Here is a 19989-nt window from a genome sequence, read left to right on the forward strand (position 1 = left end):
CTTCTGCATGGGGCTGAATTTCTCTCTCTAAGGATAGCCATTTGATCATTAGAAAGGGACAAATCTTTGAGCAGCAAGAGCTCATGCTAAGGGGGTTTGTCCCAAGATGAGGCTATTTTTCTGCTTATTTACTGGGTGTGTTAAACCATCTTGATATCTTGTATCCATCAACTTCACACCCTCCAGAATAAAACCCCAAGGAACAGACCTTGTTGGCTGAGACTGATTTTCTACTTCTAAGCCACAGATTCACTCCAATACCTTTATAGACTAGACATGTGGCAGGTTTCTCATCTCATTATGCTGGTGTGAATCTGGGGTAACTCCTCTCAAAACCAATGCTCCACTGAAGCCAGCGGAGTTCTTCTGAGTCACTGGGAGCTGAATTTACCCCATAGCGGTTTCTTACATTGTTCTTTTCCATTTCCTGCCACTGGAAACATGACTGAAGAATTTTTTGCAACCACGTGCCTCCTTTTCTTGTCATTGAATATGTCTGTTCATTCTGAGCACAAGAAGTCAGCAAGAGCTGGCAATGCCACATCGAGGAATGGCGTTTGACTCACTGCAAACATCGAAGCTGCTTAAGAGCAATCCTACAGTCATTTCCGCTTCGTGTCAATGCAAGGAGAACTTATGCATTTCTGGTAAGACGTTGAGGACTGTCTCTCTTAAACCAGGTAGCTGTTAAACTGTCATCTGTGGACCATCCACGGAGCCCTTACCACAGGAAACAGTTTGAGAACCATACAATGAGGGATCGAAGCATTGGGAGGAGACTCTCTATTACCAACCGATCCACAAAATAGAAAACATGGAGCGCCATAGTTTAAAGGAGTACTGCTGAAAACACCACCTCCTTTAGCCAGACTGTGGAGCAACTCACTAAAATCTAGCACTTTTCATCCATAGATTTCAAACCACTTTCCAAAGGACGTCAGTATCATATCCCCATTTTAAAGATGGGAAAAGTGAGGCAAAGAGGTGAAGTGACTGCCACTAGTCTGCTCTGTGACCTTGGTCTCCTGAGTCCCAGTCAAGTACTCTATCCATTAGGTCACACTGCCTCTTACGTGATATGCCTTGAAGCCTGTAAGTGTCATCACTGGATGGACGCAAAGCACCAAATACTGCCCCAATTCAACAAAGACTTTGGGAATTAAGTATATGTACTTAAACGCTTTGCTTTCAGTAGGGATGGTTTGCTGAACTGGGTCTATGCAGCTGCATCTTTAGGTGTGGTTGCAACTCACAGGCATCTCTCCCTCCCATTCTGCAAGCACTGCTGCAACCCCCTTGCAACTCCAAACTCTGCTGCAACGGGTCCTCTCTCAGTATTGCTCTAATAGCCAATGCATATCTTGAAGCAACAGTTTGATCTCTGATCTGGAACTGTAAACAGTCATTTTTAATGACTGTGTGGGTGTTTGTTTTGTTTGGGTGGGTTTTTTTGTGGGGGGGCTGTCTTGCTATTTTGGTATGTGTGACTCAGCCCATCAAATCTGCCTAGTGGAATCTAATGCCCTGCAAGCAGCAAGAGTCCTGTGATGATTCACAGTTTTCCCCCTCAGAAACCTGGAGCATTCCATCAGACACACATGGCTGCTGCTCACAAAGGGAGACTGCTCGGCGTTCTGCCGCAAAGAGGGGCTGATTGCCTCTTTCGATGAATTGGCCAGCTCTGCTTGGGCTTTTCCACTCTGAGAATCTTGCTCTGGGGGAGGAGGGCTGGTCCCAGCTGGTCTTCATTTACAGTTAATAGGAACTGAAATGAGCCAGAATTTGAAATCAATCCTGTTTCCTTGGCACAGTCTCTTTCCTGACTCAGACTAAGGAGACTCACTCTTTCTCTCTCTCCCTCTCATTACTCCAAGATTCCCACTCCTTATTGTGAGAGAGATTTCATTTCCCACCTCTACCACAACCTCAGGGCCTTCGTGTCCTTCAAAAGGAAGACTGTAACCCCTGCTGCTTGAAGGAATTTGACCTACACAGTTCTCACTGTAGAAAATGGGAGTCATGCTGCTAAAATGCTGTGTCTTGCCGTCCCCCACTTTTGAAATAAGAGCTAGTTTGTGTGGTGGTTCTGGAGATACCTTGTATGAAAGCTTCACAGTTGAGCACTTAGTGATGCTTTGCACTTCTCCAGCTGTTGACAAATATTAATCATGTCTCACTAGCTACCACCCTGTGAAGTAGTCAAGTATCACTATCCCCATTTTACAGCTGGGGAAATAGAAGTACAGAGAAGAGAAGTGACTTGCCCAAGCCACGCAGCCAGTCAGAGACAGAACTCAGAATAGAACCCAGGAGTTCTGCTACAAGTCTCTAGCACTGACCAACAGGCCACATTTTCTTTTTACCACGCATGCTGTTGACCATGTGGATGCTTTCACAATAAACTTCAGGAGTTACATGACAGCGCTCTCAGTATAGAAGACCATCTCCTGCATTATGTTCTCTGTGACCTGGACTCAGAATGTCAAGCTGTGGAAGTCAACTCAAGAGGATGCCAGGATGGCAGCTTTTAGCTACAGTCTCCGAGTCTGAGCTTTAGCTCTTTTTATAGGATTCCCCGATCGTATTTTTCATTTAATCTCATCTATCTGGCTCTACCAGTGCTCTTCACCATGGGCAAAGAGTCTCTTGCTGCTTCCCAATAGTCACAAATTCAGCCCTCTGAACCTTAAAGAACAGTTGCTTCTTGTTTTCTTTCCCTATATCCAGCCATGAGCTGCTCCTCCTCCAAACCACTGCTAGACAGAGAGGTTACAAAATGTGTTTCTTGTAAATCTGAAACATTTATGTCTTCAAGTGCCCAGCCCCAATAATCTCCTAATTTCCTGAATACTTGTGGACTGTCCTATATGGGGGGAAGGCTTCTCTCGATCAGTTTATTAAGTGGAGCTTCTCATATGGAGACTTTGCGGAGCAGTAGGAAACGATGGGGTGTTTTTTCATTTTCCTTTATGCAAACTGGCCGGCCAAGCCCTCTCACGATATTGGATGGGTCATACTATGGTTCCTCCTTTTCATACTTTTCTTTGCTACCTTTATTGCACCTTTGGTTTCTTTCCTACCTCTGTTACTTCCTCTGAATCTATCTCCAGTTCCACTGGCCCATACTCCCCCTTCTCCCCTCGCTCTTTCCATCTATCCCCCCCCCCCCATTGTATCTGAATGGACTTCAGTCATCCCCACACATTTCCAGATACAGCCTGAAAATTAAAAAGTTAAATTAAGTGAATCCCAGTTTTTCGTTCAGCCACTCAATGTGTTCATTCATACATTAAGCCGTGTTATGTACTTAAATGGGGGTAACAATGAAAGATGCCCATAGGCTCAAGAAGAGCTGAGTCAGGCTGAAAATTGTAGGAACAGCTGGTGCACGCAGTGTAGTGTTCTGTCTTTGTACAATGTAGGGATTCACGGAACTGGGTGGGCGTTAGTTATCAACAAAAGTTTCCCGTACATAAGATAAGCAACTGCTTCAAGTATCCATGTGGAGCATGGAAACTATGCAATAAAACAACCCATGTGCTCTTGAAACAAAGAGGTGGGAAACCTACTGAGAAAAGTGATGGAGTGAGACCAGATGAAGAACTGACTGGACTTGTATACATCTTGGGAAATTACATCAGTGTTTACAAAACTAACTTTAATGTGGCTAGTGAGAGCTCAGTCCCTGTGAAGAGTGATGTGGGGAGAGGACTTGCTTAAGAGCGTAAGAAGCTCTTGGGTTCTGAAGTACAAGGCAGTGGGATTGAATAGCTCAAGGCATTTTGGAAAAGAACTAAACGTTTCTGATGAGATAAAGGACTTTGATATAAAGCCAGGAAGGAGGGGCCCTAAAACAAGAGTACCTGTTTCCTCCTGTTAAGCAAGTTATTGTCACAGGGTGAAAGTCAGCCCTGTGCAGAGGGCTGGCTCAAAACCAGTGTGCCACTTAAGCCCTCAGACTAGAAGCTGCAGTGGGACTTACGTGGTTTGTGGGCCTGTGCTGAGTGAATTCCAACCCTCAACTATAGAATTGTGTAAGTGCCACCATCCTGGTTAGGTAGATATTTCACGTGACTTTTCTTGTTTTTGCACCCCTCTCAAATTTTTCTCTATTTGCATTCCATGCAAGAAGCGTGACTCTTCATTGCCAAAGCTGGAAAACTAGCCCTCCCCCCACCCTTTGAAAAATATCCCAGACCTGTAGGGGGGAAACTGCAAAAATGGCTCTTTCTCAAGTTTGTAATGAAATTTTCAAATGAGCAAACCAACAGATTGTAATTTCTGCTTTTCTTAAGCAAATATTTTTGCGCACCTAACACTGTATGGCTTTAATTTAAAAATGCTCCCTTCACAATGTCTCATCACAAATACCATCATCTCCTAGAGGCGCTGGCATGCTGCAATATTTTTTTACTGATCTGATAAACAGTGCAGTGTATTAAAGGGATATTTCTATTTAGAAATAATCCCACTTGAGGAAGAACAATTGGAAAGAGGATTTGTATTTTCAACATGATGACCAAAAGTACCCTTCAAAAAGCTTACAAACTTTCTCAAAAAATAAAAATCACCAAGTGTGTAGTGCCTTAGCCATCAGATTCAGCTGATTTGAATCCAGTAAAAAGACCTTGGAGTGAATTATTTTTATTTATGGGCTTCTCTATGGTGTCCATCACTGTAGTGTTTGCTCTAGAGATCAGTAGCTAAAAGCACAGGAACTGGCAAAAGACACTAGCATCTACCATGCTGGAGAGACTGGGTGGAATTCTGGCACCTTTGACTTCAGCAGAACCAGGATTTTACCCTCTGTTTTCTCATATGGACAGACAGACAAACCTGATTTTTTCCCCCCAAAGGAAGCATATTGGAAACCTTCAGATAACTGAGATCTATGGTTTTGCTGAGCTCCACAGGGTTGCATCAGGCAGGGCTGTGATTAACCTTGTATGTGGTAGTATGGCACACCATTTGCTCTTTCTTGCTGCCATCTTGCACTCCAGATTCTAAACTTACTTTTTGTTTTAAAATGAAAGTTCCTGGCTCTTATGGTTACAGAGAGAGCCTCTAAAAAGTGAACTAAGTGTAAAAACAACCAAGAGACATCTGCAGAACCTAAAACAATAACTGAGAGGTGTGAACTGCCCCTTTCATTTCAGCAGGGGCCAGCCCAGATACTCAATGATAATACTTTTACATGTCAACCTTGTGGACAGTTTCGCAGCTCATGGAAGAAAGAAAGAGGGAGTAATGTATGAAGATCAACGCAGTCTTCTGTGAGTGACAGCTGGCTCATTTTGGCACCACCAGTGAGGGGGCTTGGGAGATACTGCCACTTTTTTTCCCTCTCCCAATTAAGAAAGAGTCAAGCCCAAGGAGTTTAGCAGATCCTATGGACATCTGAGCTCCACCTGCCCATAGCTATCTCAGCATAGACTCTTGAACGACATTAGCTATGCCAACAGAAGTGTGGTTATATCAGCATAACTGCATCTATGCTGGGGATTTTGTCAGCATAGCTATGTTGTCAGGGGAGAGGAGAGGGAGTTCCCACTCCTGATCAACATAGTTATGCTGGTATAAATTTGAAGTGGAGACCAGGCCTGAGACACAGAGAGATTAAGAGATGTGGCCTGATGTCACACATCAAGTTGGTAGCAGAACTGGGAATGGGTACTCAAGAGGCCCAACTCCGCATCTGTTGCTCTCGCTACTAGAGTTCGCTGCCTCCAAACTCAGGGGCACAGTGAAAGGATTCCTTTAGATTCCCATCACAAATATGAATTGTGGGTGTACTGCAAGACTGGACCCATGGTATGTAGCACTGATAAAGTGCAGCAGTAGTCCAACCTGCTGTCATACTTCTGGGACAACTGTCGTTCTAAGCTCATTGATCAGTGCATAGGCTTGGAGAGGTTCTGGCAAAAAAACAACTGTGGAACAAAGAGGGGAGTTCCATGGGCTGGAGACAACAGGTAGAAGGAATCAAGTACTCTGGAGCAGAGACAATAACTTTATGGAGGATTAATAGCAACTCTTTTCAGGATGCTCTTTTGAAATGTATGGCTCGTGCAGAACAGAGTCGCTGTATTCAGGGAACTGAAGGGCTAGTTCAACTCCTTCACGGAGTGCAATAGGTCTGAATTGCTCTTGGAGCAGAGACCTCTAAGGCACATGTGTCAGATCCAAGCTGAGACCAGGCCTGTTATGTGTTGATACTTTTGTTTAGCCAAAAGACATCCGATTGAACCAATCTGCTTCCACAGCATCATTAGTGGTGAAATGCCGGAGAGAGATCTGGGCGGACACAACCGCTAGACTAATACAGGAAGATGAAGTTTTCATCAGTATATATGTACCAGTCCAAGTTCCAATTGCCCAAATGTGCAAACTCTTTTTTTTCAGTGATTGTCCAGCTGCTGTTAATTCCTGTCAAATCCAGTCTATCACCTGGCCCACAGCTACCGACACTCCTACTAAAACACTGAATCCCTGGGCTCCCGTTTTCCAGCTGAGAGATATCCCTGTGAAACTATTACTGTCTCATTCCTTGTCTTTCAGACATTTCATGCACTTCCAGACCTATCCTGGGCAGTGTAGGGACCTAGAAGTCTGCTATATTTAACTACCTTTCACGCTCCAGTGTCTGACTTCCCACAGCCCGGTTTACCTGTGCTTTGTGTGCATGGATGGGTTGCAGGTCTTGTGTGAGAGATTGAGAATAGGTGTAAACAGCAGTCCTATATCTGTGTGTCTTGCTGTCCATGGGTCCCTCTGTATTTGTGCGTTTAAGTCTATTCCCATATACTGTACATAGGTCTGTGTGTAATGGGGTCTGTTTTTATATATGTCTATGCATGTGAATTGTAATAGTAATACAAATAGATAAAATGTGTGTGTAATGAGCAGAAAGACACCTAACAGGTAAGTAGAAAATAAAACCAGTAATTGTCAATACACTTCCAGTCTAGTAGGAATGCTAGTTAGCTAAGCAGTGGCTCCAATACACAGCCATTTTCCAAAGCCATTATACTAAACAGCACTTACAGAATTATCCAAACCCATTTTAAACGTATTCACTGCTGGTGAAAGGTGCTTGACTGAGAGAGTGAAAGTTCTCTCTATGCATAGAACAAAGTACGGCAGGGCAACTTTCTCCACCAATGAACTGACGGGGACACTACCAACAGTGAGAGGACTGTACAGTCTCCATGTTTAGTCAATCCTTGCTGTCTCTTCAAAGAGGCCTGTTAGGATGCCATATTTGGTGCCATGGGCACCTTTGAGCACAGAACTCCTCTGTGCACCAAATACTTCACATATGCTGTCATCACATGATGGTTGTCAGTCTTCAGAGTCCTAGTCTGTATATGACCTGTGACCTGAAGGTTGAAAACTCTGCCTCTTCTTACTTCTCCCCCAGAGCTAGGCAGCCTTCTTGGCGCAGAAATCTCTCCATCTCGAAGTGGTAGGTAAGCCTCAGTTTCATGTCAAAGGAGCTCAGGAACAATCTTAACCTTGCTCCTGCTCTGCCATAATGCTGATGAAGGGAGTTTATTTTGTCACACCTCATGGTCCATTGGATTATTGCTTAAACATCCTTCCTGCTTCTCTGCTCCCATGGGAATAGGACTGGAGGGGTAAAAGGACTGTTACCATCACCAGAGATGGGCTCCGATTAGCATGCTAGGGGCACGCACGATGGTTGCTGGGTAGAACTTTTACTTGGGTTTCTCCACTCTCCTAGGGACCAGAAGGGAAACCAGGCAAACAAGGAGAAAAGGGCAAAACCGGCCAGAAGGTAAGAGCCCATTGCCAGTGTTTCCTCCTTTTCATTCTCATCTCTTTGCTTCTTTAATGTTTTATTTCATTTTGTGTCAATAATCTGCATACTCCTCTTCTACAGGGCAGCAAGGGCTATCAGGGGCAGCTGGGCGAGACGGGCCCTCCAGGGAAGATGGGGCCAAAAGGGACTCAAGGCCTTAAAGGATCCAGAGGTACCCTGGGACCTATGGTGAGAATAGACCTGCAATTGACTGAGTGCAACCCAAAGTGACATGCGGTAGGATGTGCATGGAGGGGGAGGGGGGGCAGCTGTGTGCCTTGGGAGACAGAACAGAAGGACAGGGAGGAGGTGAGGCAGAGAGAGGGATTCAAATTTACATTATTTTACTTCTTTTTGATGGTTTAAATTAGAGCTGATCGAAAAATTTCTAGTAAAACTTTTCTTTGAAAACAGAAAATAGATTTTTTTTTCCTAAATGAAATTTTTTACAAGGTAAGTTTTTGTTGGCTTGTTTATGCTAAAACAAAAATCAGATTTTTCTATGAAAAACCAGAAAAAAATATTTGGATAAGATTAGGGTTTTTTGGGGGGGGGTTGCCTCTTTCTCCCATTTTTTTCTCCTCTCCCCTTTTCAGTGGCAAATTATTTTAGGGGCAAAAAGGAGAGAGAAAAAGAGAAAGGTGAGGGTAAAAGAAAAAACTGCAAAATTTTCCATTTTAACATCATAAAATCTGGAAAAAATGGCTTTGGTTTTACATCAAAAAACTCAAAAATTTTCACAAGAATTTTTTTTCAACGTTTCCCATGGAAATATTTTTCCAACAAACTCTAGTTTTAGCTGATCAGTGATTTTAATAATTTGCTACTTTGCCACATGAGAAGGAATCTCTCAAGTTTTCATTGTGTTGATAGCAGATGCAGCCAGTTAAAGATGCATTGCAGTTTTATATTGACGCTCTCCTCTCAAGTCTAATTATTGGGAATATATTTCTGGAAAAGGGAATGAGCTGAGAAGCTATATTTGCTCAGAGCATTCCCTTTGAGACTGCATACTCATGGTGCGCAGCTTCCAAGTCAAACTGTTTTATTACATGGAACTCTGCCTTGGACTTCTGCCCCAGCCATACACCCACTCTTAATCCATTATCTGGAACACTTGCAATTAGCACAGATAGAACATGATAAAGGTTTTGGGTGTGGCGCTGGGGTGAGGCTGGGAGAGAGAACAGCAGCAGTATGGTAGAAGGAGAAGAAAGTTCAGTTGCCTCAAGATTGTCAGACTAAGGGATCCAAACAGTCGCAACAGACAACAAATATTTCTTCATATATATCCAACCAGCAGGGTAACTATCAGGACTGAGTCATGGGCGGTCAGACCTAGTGGTCAGAGCAGGAGTCAGGCTGAGTCAGGTACCAGAGGCTCAGAGTCCGAGAGAGGCCACAGGGCAAACCAGGAGTCAGGTGTCAGTAGGGAGCATTGTCTATTACCAGGAGATTAGAGTCTAAGGCCTGGTCCACACTAACCCCCCACTTCGAACTAAGGTACGCAAATTCAGCTACGTTAATAACGTAGTACCTTATAACGAAGTACCTTAGTTTGAACTTACCGCGGGTCCAGATGTGGCAGGCAGGCTCCCCTGTCGATGCCACGTACTCCTCTCGCCGAGCTGGAGTACCGGCGTCAACGGCGAGCACTTCCGGGATCAATTTATTGCGTCTAGACAAGACACGATAAATCGATCCCAGAAGATCGATTGCTTACCGCCGGACCCGGAGGTAAGTGTAGACCTACCCTAAGATAGGCTGGAGGGTAAACCAAGAGTCAAGCATCAGGAGGCAGGCACAGTCAGAAGCTGGAGTCTGGGATCTCTCACTCACAGGGTCTAAAGCAGGACAGGCGGACAATCTGTATGGTGGTTTGGACAACTCCCTGTCATGGCTTCCTGTCTTAAGTACCAGTGCCAGCTAATCTGTGGGCTCTGAGGAGCTGCCACTCAGGTCCTGCTGGGTGGTACATCCTCCTGGGCCCAGCCTCACAGGGTCCTCCTGCAGTAACACCCCTAAGCCTCCTGTGGAGGTGTCAGTGGCCCAGAACCCCTATGGTTCCAGGCTGTAGCCCTGCAGGTTCTTATAGTAATTGCTTAAGTATCACTTGCCTCCTCTGATTTAATCTGTAGACATACTGAAAAGACGGGAAGGAACCAGGAATTGCTGAGATGTTTCAGAACAGTAGCACTGAGTGACTGAGCAGCAGAGATTCTGCTGTGATTTTTAAGGCCTCCATTAAAAGTATGGTCTTTCCAATAAATCCTCCCTGCAGACTGTTTTGGCAGAGTCTCCATGGAATATTTCTCAGGGAAGCAGATTAATGTCTGAGCAACAGTCTATTGGACTGTGTATCTTTTCAATCTGTCCTTGAGGAAAGGGTTAAAAATATGATAAAAAAGTGGAAGATTTGGAAAGTCTAATGAGACTTTTCAGTTTCTGACCAGCAAGGTGAGGTCCAGGACAGGTTGTGTGAGTGGATCCTGTGGGCAGAACTCTCCTCATGGCACACTCAAGCAACTCCTCGGACTTGTAAAGGACTCACGTGGATGGATTCCAGGAGGAATTACTCACTTTTGTGGGGAAACGCAACACCAGGTCTCTGAAGCAGGATACTGGAAGATCCCAAATGACCTCAAACAAGAAAAAGTATTTTTTCCCTCTAAAACAAAGCACACTCCCATTCTGACAGATCACCAGAAAAATTCTCAAATTCAGGAAGCCATCCTTTGCACTCTCTAGATTGATTATCTGCTTTCCCAGCCCCTATCAGTGCATGCCAGGACTTGAACTTCCAGCAGTAAAGGGGAAATGTTTAATGACCATATGATTTGTGCAATGGTTTCTAGCATCTGGAGTGACTAATCCATGTAACTCCTCCTGTGACCGAGAATTCTGTATTCTACCCACTGAGTAAATGAAGCATAGAAATTATCAGGGTATAAAATATAAAGCACTAGAAGGAGAAATGTGCCTGAGCTTCAGCAACTAAAATCTACTCCGCTCACTACTGGCTAGAAAGGCAATATGAGTTTGCCAGTATCTGCAGCTTAGTAGCAAAAGGCTTGCATCCAGCTTTAATCTGAAGATCAGGATTTGGAAACTCTCTTTAACCTTTTGTTCAGATTCCTAAAACATCAGCTCTTGCAACTCCCTAGTCAATTGCAGCTCAGAAGATGACTCCTCAATGTCATCTTTGTTGCAAGGCCTGAGAACCACAAAGAGGTCTTTGTATGTTTAAGGGTTCAGGTCTTCATCAGAACTGTCTCACTAAAAACTTCACTGAAGAAATAGTCAGCAAAAAAAGACCCTGGATTTAGAAGTTAGCAAGAGAGTCCAGAGGGGGCAGGTGAAGAGCAGAACATCAGCACAATGTTCACACCTCACCCTTTGCTAGTTTTATTATGTATAGATCCAAGGGTGCTGGAACAATTTGTATAGTGGGGGTGCGGAGAGCCTTTGAACCAGACTGTAAACCCTGTGTATAATGGAGTCCACTTCAAGACAGCGGGTGTGGCAGCACCCCTAGTTCCAGTTCCTATGTATATATCTAGCAATTAGCAAGGCATTATCCACATTGCATTGTCGTGAGATTTTCCTCTATATGCCCAAATGATTTGGAGAGCACCTGATTCAGGCAAGAGTTAAATTTCCAGGATACGTTGGCATAAGAGGAAAGATCATGACTCTGCATTTTTAGGAGTTATAGGAGTCCAAAAATATGAGCCAGTTCCCAACTGGAAAAGAACTGACTACTGGGGTAGCTCAAGGGGGGAGGGATAGCTCAGTGGTTTGAGCATTGGCCTGCTAATCCCAGAGTTGTGAGTTCAATCTTTGAGGGGGCCATTTAGGGATCTGGGGCAAAATCAGTACTTGGTCCTGCAAGTGAAGGCAGGGGGCTGGACTCAATGACCTTCAAGGTCCCTTCCAGTTTTATGAGATAGGTGTATCTCCATATATTATATTTCTGTAAATGAGCTGGGGACCTCATTGATAAACTCTTGGCAGAGACTTGGACTGGAGGAGCTGCTCTCCTATCGATTTGATAGCTGAGTGCGGCGAATACTTCAGGATGATGCTGCCATAAGGCTACCTGGCTTGCCCAAAGAATAGATGGGAGCCTTTCAGTTTAATCTCCCAAGCCTAAGGTTTGCCTGTCTTGAAAGTCCACTTTGCAGCATGTGGTTTCTGAAGACAATGACAGCAGGCTGTTCTAATGGCATTTTTCTGTGTGATTGCTTCCATAGGGTGCTCCAGGAAGGATGGGTGCCCAAGGGGAACCTGGCTTAATGGGTTATGAGGTAAGGCTGCTTTTTTGATGCTCATTCCCCTGCTTTATAAATCTAACATCATAATTAGCCCAGGATGCAAAACTAACTATATTTATATTTCCATTTGGTTGGGATGATAGACAGCTTAGTTCTTTATTATTCTCAGTCTGAGCTGTGGAGAGTTCTTCAGATCTGGTTTTCCTCCATCTCCCAGGCATCGATGATGTCACTGCTGATGTGTCTATATTTCTCTGAAGCCTGCACGTGCAACTCAGGTGTCTCTGTAGTCAGCAATACAGGATCCTATCACAGAAGTGACTCCATTTTTACAATCCCGTCATATGTTTTCTATTCTCCCACAGGGGCACGCAGGACCGCCAGGTCCAATTGGACCACCAGGGCCAAAAGGTGAAAAGGTAAGGGCAAATTTCATGCAGTTTAGCTATCTCCTGTTCTGCATATGCCAGTACCGCCCCTACTCGGATAGCAGCACCCATTCCAACCAAGGCACCAGGGCACAGCTCCCATAGACCCATTCAAATAAACACTAGCACTTGTAATCCAACACAAAGATCATGTGAACAAGCACCATAGATATGCAGACAACCTAGCCACCTGCTAGCTGCAAACGTGTGGCCTGGGAAACAGAAACTGTGACATCCTGTGCCAAAAACACAGGCTTCTACTGCTTGAGCTGAAAAAGACTCGTGATTTAACCATCGTCAGTAATAGCAGTACTAGTTACATTGTATCCTCTCTCATTCTCCCGCTCATGTGCTAGAAGCAGCAGTTCTCAAACTGTGGGTCGGGACCCCAAAGTGGGTCTTGACCTCGTTTTAATGGGGTCGTCAGGGCTGGCTTAGACTTGCTGGGGCTCGAGACCAAAGCCCGAGGGCTTCAGACCTGGGTGGCAGGGCTGGCCGGGCTCAGACTTCGGTCCTCACTCCTGGGGTTGGGTAGTAATTTTTGTTGTCAGAAGAGGGTCGCGGTGCAATGAAGTTTGAGAAGCCCTGTGTTAGTGGATGAGCATTAGAAACTGATAAACACTTGGACAAGTCGGGCATCCCATCCAGCAGAGGGCAGTGGTGCCAGTTAGGATACGCCTATACAGCAAAAAAAAAAAAAAAAACATGGCAGAGAGTCTCAGAGCCCAGTCAACTGACTCAGGGTTGTGTTGACATTCAGGCTCAGGAACCTGGCAAGTGGGGAGTGTCTGAGTCACTACTATCTTTAGCGCCGCAGTGCGAGCCCAAGTCACTTGACCGGGCGTGGCTCTGAGGCACTCTGCCACAGAGTTGGGGGGGGGGTATATTCTTTTTTTTGCTGTGTAGACGTACCCAAACACACAAGCCAATGCGTTATCAGTGCAAGTCAGGATCAGGACACCATTTCCAGGCATCCATGCTCTCTTGTATCTCTGAAAGGGCCTATAGACATGAATATTGGGGGCGTTTCCTAGTTCCACAGAAATTCTACCGAATCCCCAAGGTGAAAGAAATTAGATCAGTAGGTTTTGTTGTCAAGTCAAACTAACACCCTGCACACATGCCCCTAAAACTGTCTGCTCTTGGAAAATCTTCCTGCTGCTTCTGGTTGTTCCAGCCTATTCCATTTCGTAAGTGAAGCACAAATGGTCTCCCTTCCTTTCCCCTGTCCCATTTTACTAGTAGCCTCTCACACCCGTGACTTGTTTGTCCACCTACACCCCTTGACAAGCGCCCTGACTGCAGCTGGAATGAGTCAAAGCCTTTGTTCCACTGCTGCATTCTTTCAAGGCTTTTTGCTGAGTCAGCTTGAACGGACCCAGTTCAGGCTGGAGAAGTGACTCATATTTTAGTGGCTTCCTCTCGGCACAGCTTGCTGCTCAGTGCTCTGAAGATGATCCCAGCTGGCTTTGGCTGTACTTGCATTGTTGCCGGAGCCAATCACATGTCTGTCAGTAGCTACAGCAGCAGCTTTCTTCCCCCGTGCAGGAAGGAAAAGAGTAGTAATTGGAAGTGGTTGCAAATGGGACCCTACCATGAGAAAAGTTGCTTCAATTTTTATTGATCCTGGTTGTCTTAGTGTCCCTATCGCAGGAAGCACTCAGTGCATGGTGTAAATTATTGGCATCCCTCAGCACTTGTGTTATTGCACATGATCATGATCGCAGACGTGCATCTGCAGGCAAGAGTTTCCTTCCTTAGAGGGACTCCTGAGATTCTAAGAAGAGGTCTCACGGGTACATCTTTGCCAGCCATCCTACCAAGTCAGGATCCCAAGTGGGAAGGCACCCACAGCTCAGCCATTCGATCTTGGTGTGTCTAGAGATTCTTTACATTGACGTGAGTCTCTGAGACATGAGTTGCTCTCCTTTTACACTGTGACTGACTCCACTGCAGAAGTAGTGAGAAAACATAAGAGATTAGGAGAGCATCCAGCTGTTGAATTTAGATACACTCACAACCCAGAGATGCCACCCCAGGCATGATTATTATTGGTGCCACTGAGAATTCCTGCACTTCTCTCTCTGCTCCCTTCCAACCTTGAGCTGCGTCTCTGGCACTGGGGCATCTGACCATTTCTCTGATACTCCCATATCTCCACCACCAGTTCGCTGAGTAGCTTCTGCATCTGTTTTTATTGCCACCCCCATCCTCTTTTTGTCCTACCTCTTAGCTTCCCAAACCTTCCTATAGTGTTCTCCAGTTGTACCAAGATGAATGGCCCCTAGCTTCTGTGTCCTCCATTAAGTGGCATCCATTCTCCAAGAGGTCTCCTGCCATCATCTAGCTCAAAGTAGCAGAGCTAGAACTTTCCACCAAGCACAAGCCAAGATGCAGGATTTGTTGTGACTAAACCACCCAAGACAGATGGCTATCCAGCCTCCTTTTGAAAACCTCCAATAAAGAAGCTTCCATGACCTCCCTAGGCAATCTGTTCCATTGTCCTGCTGTTCTTACAGTTTGTTACACGTTGTCCTTTGAGAGGCTGGCCCAGGGTTCCAGACACATTAGATACAGGAGGCTTCAGTGTCCGATGCAAAACAGTGAGTAACACACATCCAAAGTAAAAAGAGCCATTGTCTCTAAGCAGTGAAATACAGAGGAGAATGAGATGTGTGCAGATATTAGACTTAGTATTGTATAGTCATTATTGCTGGTTTATCCCCACATACTGCAAATTTTAAGCTTATCCAAGGTGCCCACCTCAGTATTTAATGCTCCCCCAAATCCTTAACCTGAATAGATATGCTTGGCAATCCCTCCTTCTCTATAGCTGCCAATTTGCCAGAATCACCCTTGGCAATTGGCCCACCTAGCCTCAAAAGACTTGCCAACCTGCAATCACTATGCTCGGCAAACTGTCTGACACCAGACAACTGCTGGCTGTGCTTTAAACCCTCACAATTATCAGGCAATGCTTCTGCTGCCAGGATTGGGAACTGCTTTGGAGGCTAAACACTGACAAAGACGCTCCTGCCATCCCAAGTGGACTGGGCTACCACACGTTAATTAGGTTGCAGTACCAGTAATCAGTTTCCAGGGGGTCAGGAATAGCAGGGGTACACAAAAGGAGCAACTGCAGAAAGACGACAAGAATAAACAGCAGAGGCATTAAGAAGGAGAGAAAATGTATGCCAACATGTTGCTGTTCTTAAACTGAACAGATGCTATTGGAAGGCACCGTACCAGAGGCAATGTATTTACATAGCATTTACTAGGTACTTTTCAAAATTAATTTATATACAGGGGTCATTTCATCCTCCAGTGAAATGCAGCCACCTCTGGGTTAAATGCGAGAATTGAAAGTGAATCCCATAGTCAGCTGGGAAATGCGGGAGAATGTAATTACCCAAATTGGAATTTGGCCAGGATGTCATATTAGGGAGGCGGCTGCCTGATTGGCCCCTGGCTCTTGTTCCCTAGTTGGTCAGCTGCTCTCTTTGATGCCAGTCGTGATGGGCTATGTCATGATGCAGTAGTTAGGTGGGTCCTGCTGCCTTGTGGGGGAGACAGACCACCCTGGGACAGAATGACACTTCTGACAGGCTCATGTGCCCCAGGGTTATATGTACCACAGTTTTGGGGAATCTCTGCTCTTGTTCAAACAGGAATTAATTCCAGGCAGTCCTATGGGCTGTGTTATACAGGAGGTCAGACTAGAATCGGATGATCACAACGGTCCCTTCCTGCTTTGGACTCTCTGAATCAGAGCATTACAATATCTCTGCTGTTAAGTACCCTGGGAACTTTTAATGACCCCAAGGGGTCAAGACCTCTGTTTTACATCTTACCTGAAAGATGGCACCTCCATCAGCACAGTGATGCCTTAATCCCATCCTGGGGCATTGGTTTCATAGTGATAAGGGGAAAGCAACATTACTTGCTGAATCACCAGCACCACTTCCTGAGGCACATAGGTGTCCCATGAGGGCCTTTCATCTAAGTCCTAGCTTCGCCCATCCCTCCTTATCTTATAAGAACTGTCTGGATCACAGCACATGAATACATACGTCAGGATCCTTCCCCAAGACCACTTGTAACCTTAACACCAAAAGAGGAAGAATTCAGACTTTGGAGATGAAAGAGTGAAGCGAAAGCTGCAGAGGAAAGAAATGGGGCCGTGATTGCTCTGCGACTTTTTAAACTCTGTAGGAAATTAGCAGAGCAGAAGAAGGGTATTTAATGGTGGAGAAAGTCTGCCCTTTTCCAAAGCAGTAATTAGCCTGAAGATATCCATTATTTTGGAATGGAGTTCCACAGCGCCATCCCAGCTAATTGATCTGCTGGATTTTAGTACACTCACAGCTCCTCAAAGAGGCCTTGCTCGGAGCAGACGCCTGCATTTGGCAGCTGCTTAGGACTGTCCAGATGAGATCCTTTTAAAAATTACAAACTAGTGTATCTCACTTTCGGAGGGGAGCCAACAACAACAAGCCTTCCCTTTTCCTCCATGCATTTTCCATTTGTATCCCAACTTGTTTACTTTGCTGCCCTTTGCTGTAACCTTTTTTTTAACTGCAACTTTCCAAAGAATTAGCAAAGACCTTTTAATCTCCCTCTCTCTGAGAATAATCCAGATGTCAAGAAGTCCTAGAGAAGATCAGCCCTGCAGTACTGGAATTTATCAATCAAGCTTAAGAACCCTGTAGCATCCAGGATCTGTTGAAGACCTGGAGGGAAGGTGTCGAGTATGTATGGGATCTAGAGCATCATCACTCTGTTCTAGGGACCAGCTACAGAGATTTTGACACTCTGTGAAGAAGTCAAAAATTTAGAACATTCTCTGAACTGAATCCTGATCATGTCGGATTAGGATCTGAAATGGAAAGGCATCCACAACCTCTTTGGAGAGAAGTATCCAACGTCAAGCCTTCTGCATCTTGATATGTACATTCAGATTCTTATCTGAGACTGAGGAGCTGTGGCTTTGTATCCATATTTCCTGAGGGTCCCTACTACTCTAACAGTGGCTAGAAAGTAGATCAATTGTAAGGTATTTAGCTGTTGACTTCACGTACGAAGCCCTTTCACAGTGGAGTCTCTGGGGGCAGTGTGGGAAGGACTATTAGACATATTTTGTTTCTTATTTTTAATCAGCCACCCAAATCTTTCCATCTATTGCCCAACTCTATATCCATGAGCAGTCCTTGCACAGCTTCTCTCTATATTCCATTCCACAAGACTCCTACTGAATCCCCAAACATGTTATCCCTTAAAAATGTAAATGTAAACCTAACCCCGCCAGTAAACTCCAAATCCTTGGCGTAAGATAGTGAATTTTGGAATGACAGTACCCAGAGAAAGGGAAGAATGCCATTATCTCTAAGAATATATTGGAGGGGATATGTATTGCTTAGTCACCATCTTCTCAGCATATGCACAACATCCCTCAAGTGGCACATGACCAGGATTCATCACCGAATTTGATCTGCTGGTTGGATCATTAGCTTCCCCAGCTTGGGCTGGGTCCTGACGGGGTGTGCAATGTGAACACTGATCTGAATACCACCAGATGCAGTGTCGCAAAACCTTTAGGAATCTAACTCTGCCAATCTGCAAAAGTTAAGCTTAGTGCAAGTCCCTCTTCATCCTTGAACTGAAAGCTGGTGATATAGCTTGGCACATCCTCATTCCCCTGTGCCACAGTCACACTTGATAAACATTTCTCTACATCCGCCCTCAGAAAATGAGCTGTTGCAACAGCTGCACTCTGCTGCTGAACGCAGTTGGGACTGTCTGAAGCTGAGTATTGTCAATTGCCTACTCACTGTTGCCAAAAGTCAAGAACAGACAAACAGTTCTGCATGTCTTCTCCCAGGTGGCAGCATCATTGAGCAATTGCCAAATGTTTGGGGCATCATGGGTACCCACAGCACCATGGAAGAAAGATAGAGGGGACCTTAATAACCCTACTGGGATGGTTTCTAGAAACCAATAACCAGAGAATTACGAAGACTCAACTACTTGGCTCCACATGATTTAACTTTGTGAGTTCCTGTACATGAGAGAACTTTTGGTGCAGCAGCCCCCATGTGCCAGGAGAAAGGATCACCTAAAAACCACAATACAACAATCCTGAGGACCTGGAACCCCAAAGGAGCTGTGAAGTGCATTAATCCTGAGGAGCCAGTATGTCAAAGACTCAGCAACAGCAAGTCGCCAAAAACCAGAGGAGCTGGAATGTAGCTATCATGCAGGGAGCTAAGAAACAGACATCTCTGAACTGGGCTCCAGAGGAAATAGGACACTGTAACCCCAAGTGATTTATGCAAGTGAATTTAAAACAGCAACAGCAAAACAGCATCTATTTTTTAGAAGATGGAATGCACACTAAGGGTAACTGAGTGCCTCATTGTGAGCCCCTCGCTCGCACCGGTGAGCAGTTACTCACACCAGTCATCCCACTGCATTCTGTGAAATTCCTCACATAAGCAGTTGTGTAAGGGGCTCACCGTCTGGTCTGAAGTATCTACAAGAACAGTTTGTGATAGCAGCATGTAGCCAGGGTATGTATTCGGAGAGTTCTGCTCCCTTTATAGATCAGGGAATGTGCAATGGGGTGAGGAAAAATGCTGCTCGATTCTAAGCTAGGTTGACTATCAGGGCAATAAAATTCAGAACGTCAAAGCAGCATCCTGCACCCTCCCATTGTTTAACTTTATAGGCAGCTGCAAATAACTCTGTAGTTGGGTTCCTCAGAAAGGTGTAACTAGACCAGGCAAAAGCAGTCAGCAAAGAAACCATTCAGACATCACTAGAAAACTAACCCTCTTGCCAAAGCCGGCGCTGTACTGCAGGTCTTGGCTAGAATAATCCTTCTTTTTGGTGCAATAAGGATTCCTGTCTACCCCACTCCTCCTGGCAAGAGAAAGTATGTGAGCAAACTCATGTTGCAGCATGGACAGTTTTGCACAAATTTGCTGGTGCCGGGCTGTTAGAATCAATAAGAATCAACCCAAAATTTGGACCCAATTTTTTGGAAGTTCAGAAGATTTGAAATAACTTTGTCCTGCTTTCTTCACCCCCCCTCCTCCCCCATTTTCCAACTTTACCCATTTCTGTGGTTCTGCTTCCCGACCCAGATGGAACTGGGAAGGGCAGAAAGGCTGCAAGAGGGGCTTGTTGATGCAGAATTCCCAGCAGGAAGTACAGGGAATAATATGAATGAGAGAGAGACAGACAGACACTCTCAGACCTTCCCTCAAAATTCCATCCCTGTTTGCCAAACCAAAAGAAGGATCTGAACTTCAAAGGCTAATCTCTCATCATAAATCCAATCTATCTATCATGTGCCCATCACTAAAGTATCTTTTCTCATTTTAAAACGAGCCCAGCAGAGTTTTACCCATCAGTGGTCACTTAACACTTAGCCTGAGACAAATTTAGCAGCATTTCATCCTTCATA

At 45.0% G+C, this 19989-nt stretch overlaps 1 protein-coding gene across 7 annotated transcripts in view; it reads left to right on the forward strand.

The window, feature by feature from the left end:
- The window catches only part of LOC101953340 (collagen alpha-1(XXVII) chain), a 258835-nt gene that overhangs the window by 213169 nt on the left and 25677 nt on the right, over positions 1 to 19989 (forward strand). For all 7 annotated transcript variants that reach the window (XM_065572707.1, XM_065572704.1, XM_065572703.1 and 4 more), the window contains 4 exons: positions 7745 to 7798; positions 7904 to 8011; positions 12076 to 12129; positions 12462 to 12515. In XM_065572707.1, the coding sequence (XP_065428779.1) occupies positions 7745 to 7798; positions 7904 to 8011; positions 12076 to 12129; positions 12462 to 12515 (270 nt within the window). The remainder of the gene's footprint in view (positions 1 to 7744; positions 7799 to 7903; positions 8012 to 12075; positions 12130 to 12461; positions 12516 to 19989) is intronic.

This window comes from Chrysemys picta, chromosome 18 (assembly GCF_011386835.1).
Source record: "Chrysemys picta bellii isolate R12L10 chromosome 18, ASM1138683v2, whole genome shotgun sequence".
NCBI lineage: Eukaryota > Metazoa > Chordata > Testudines > Emydidae > Chrysemys > Chrysemys picta.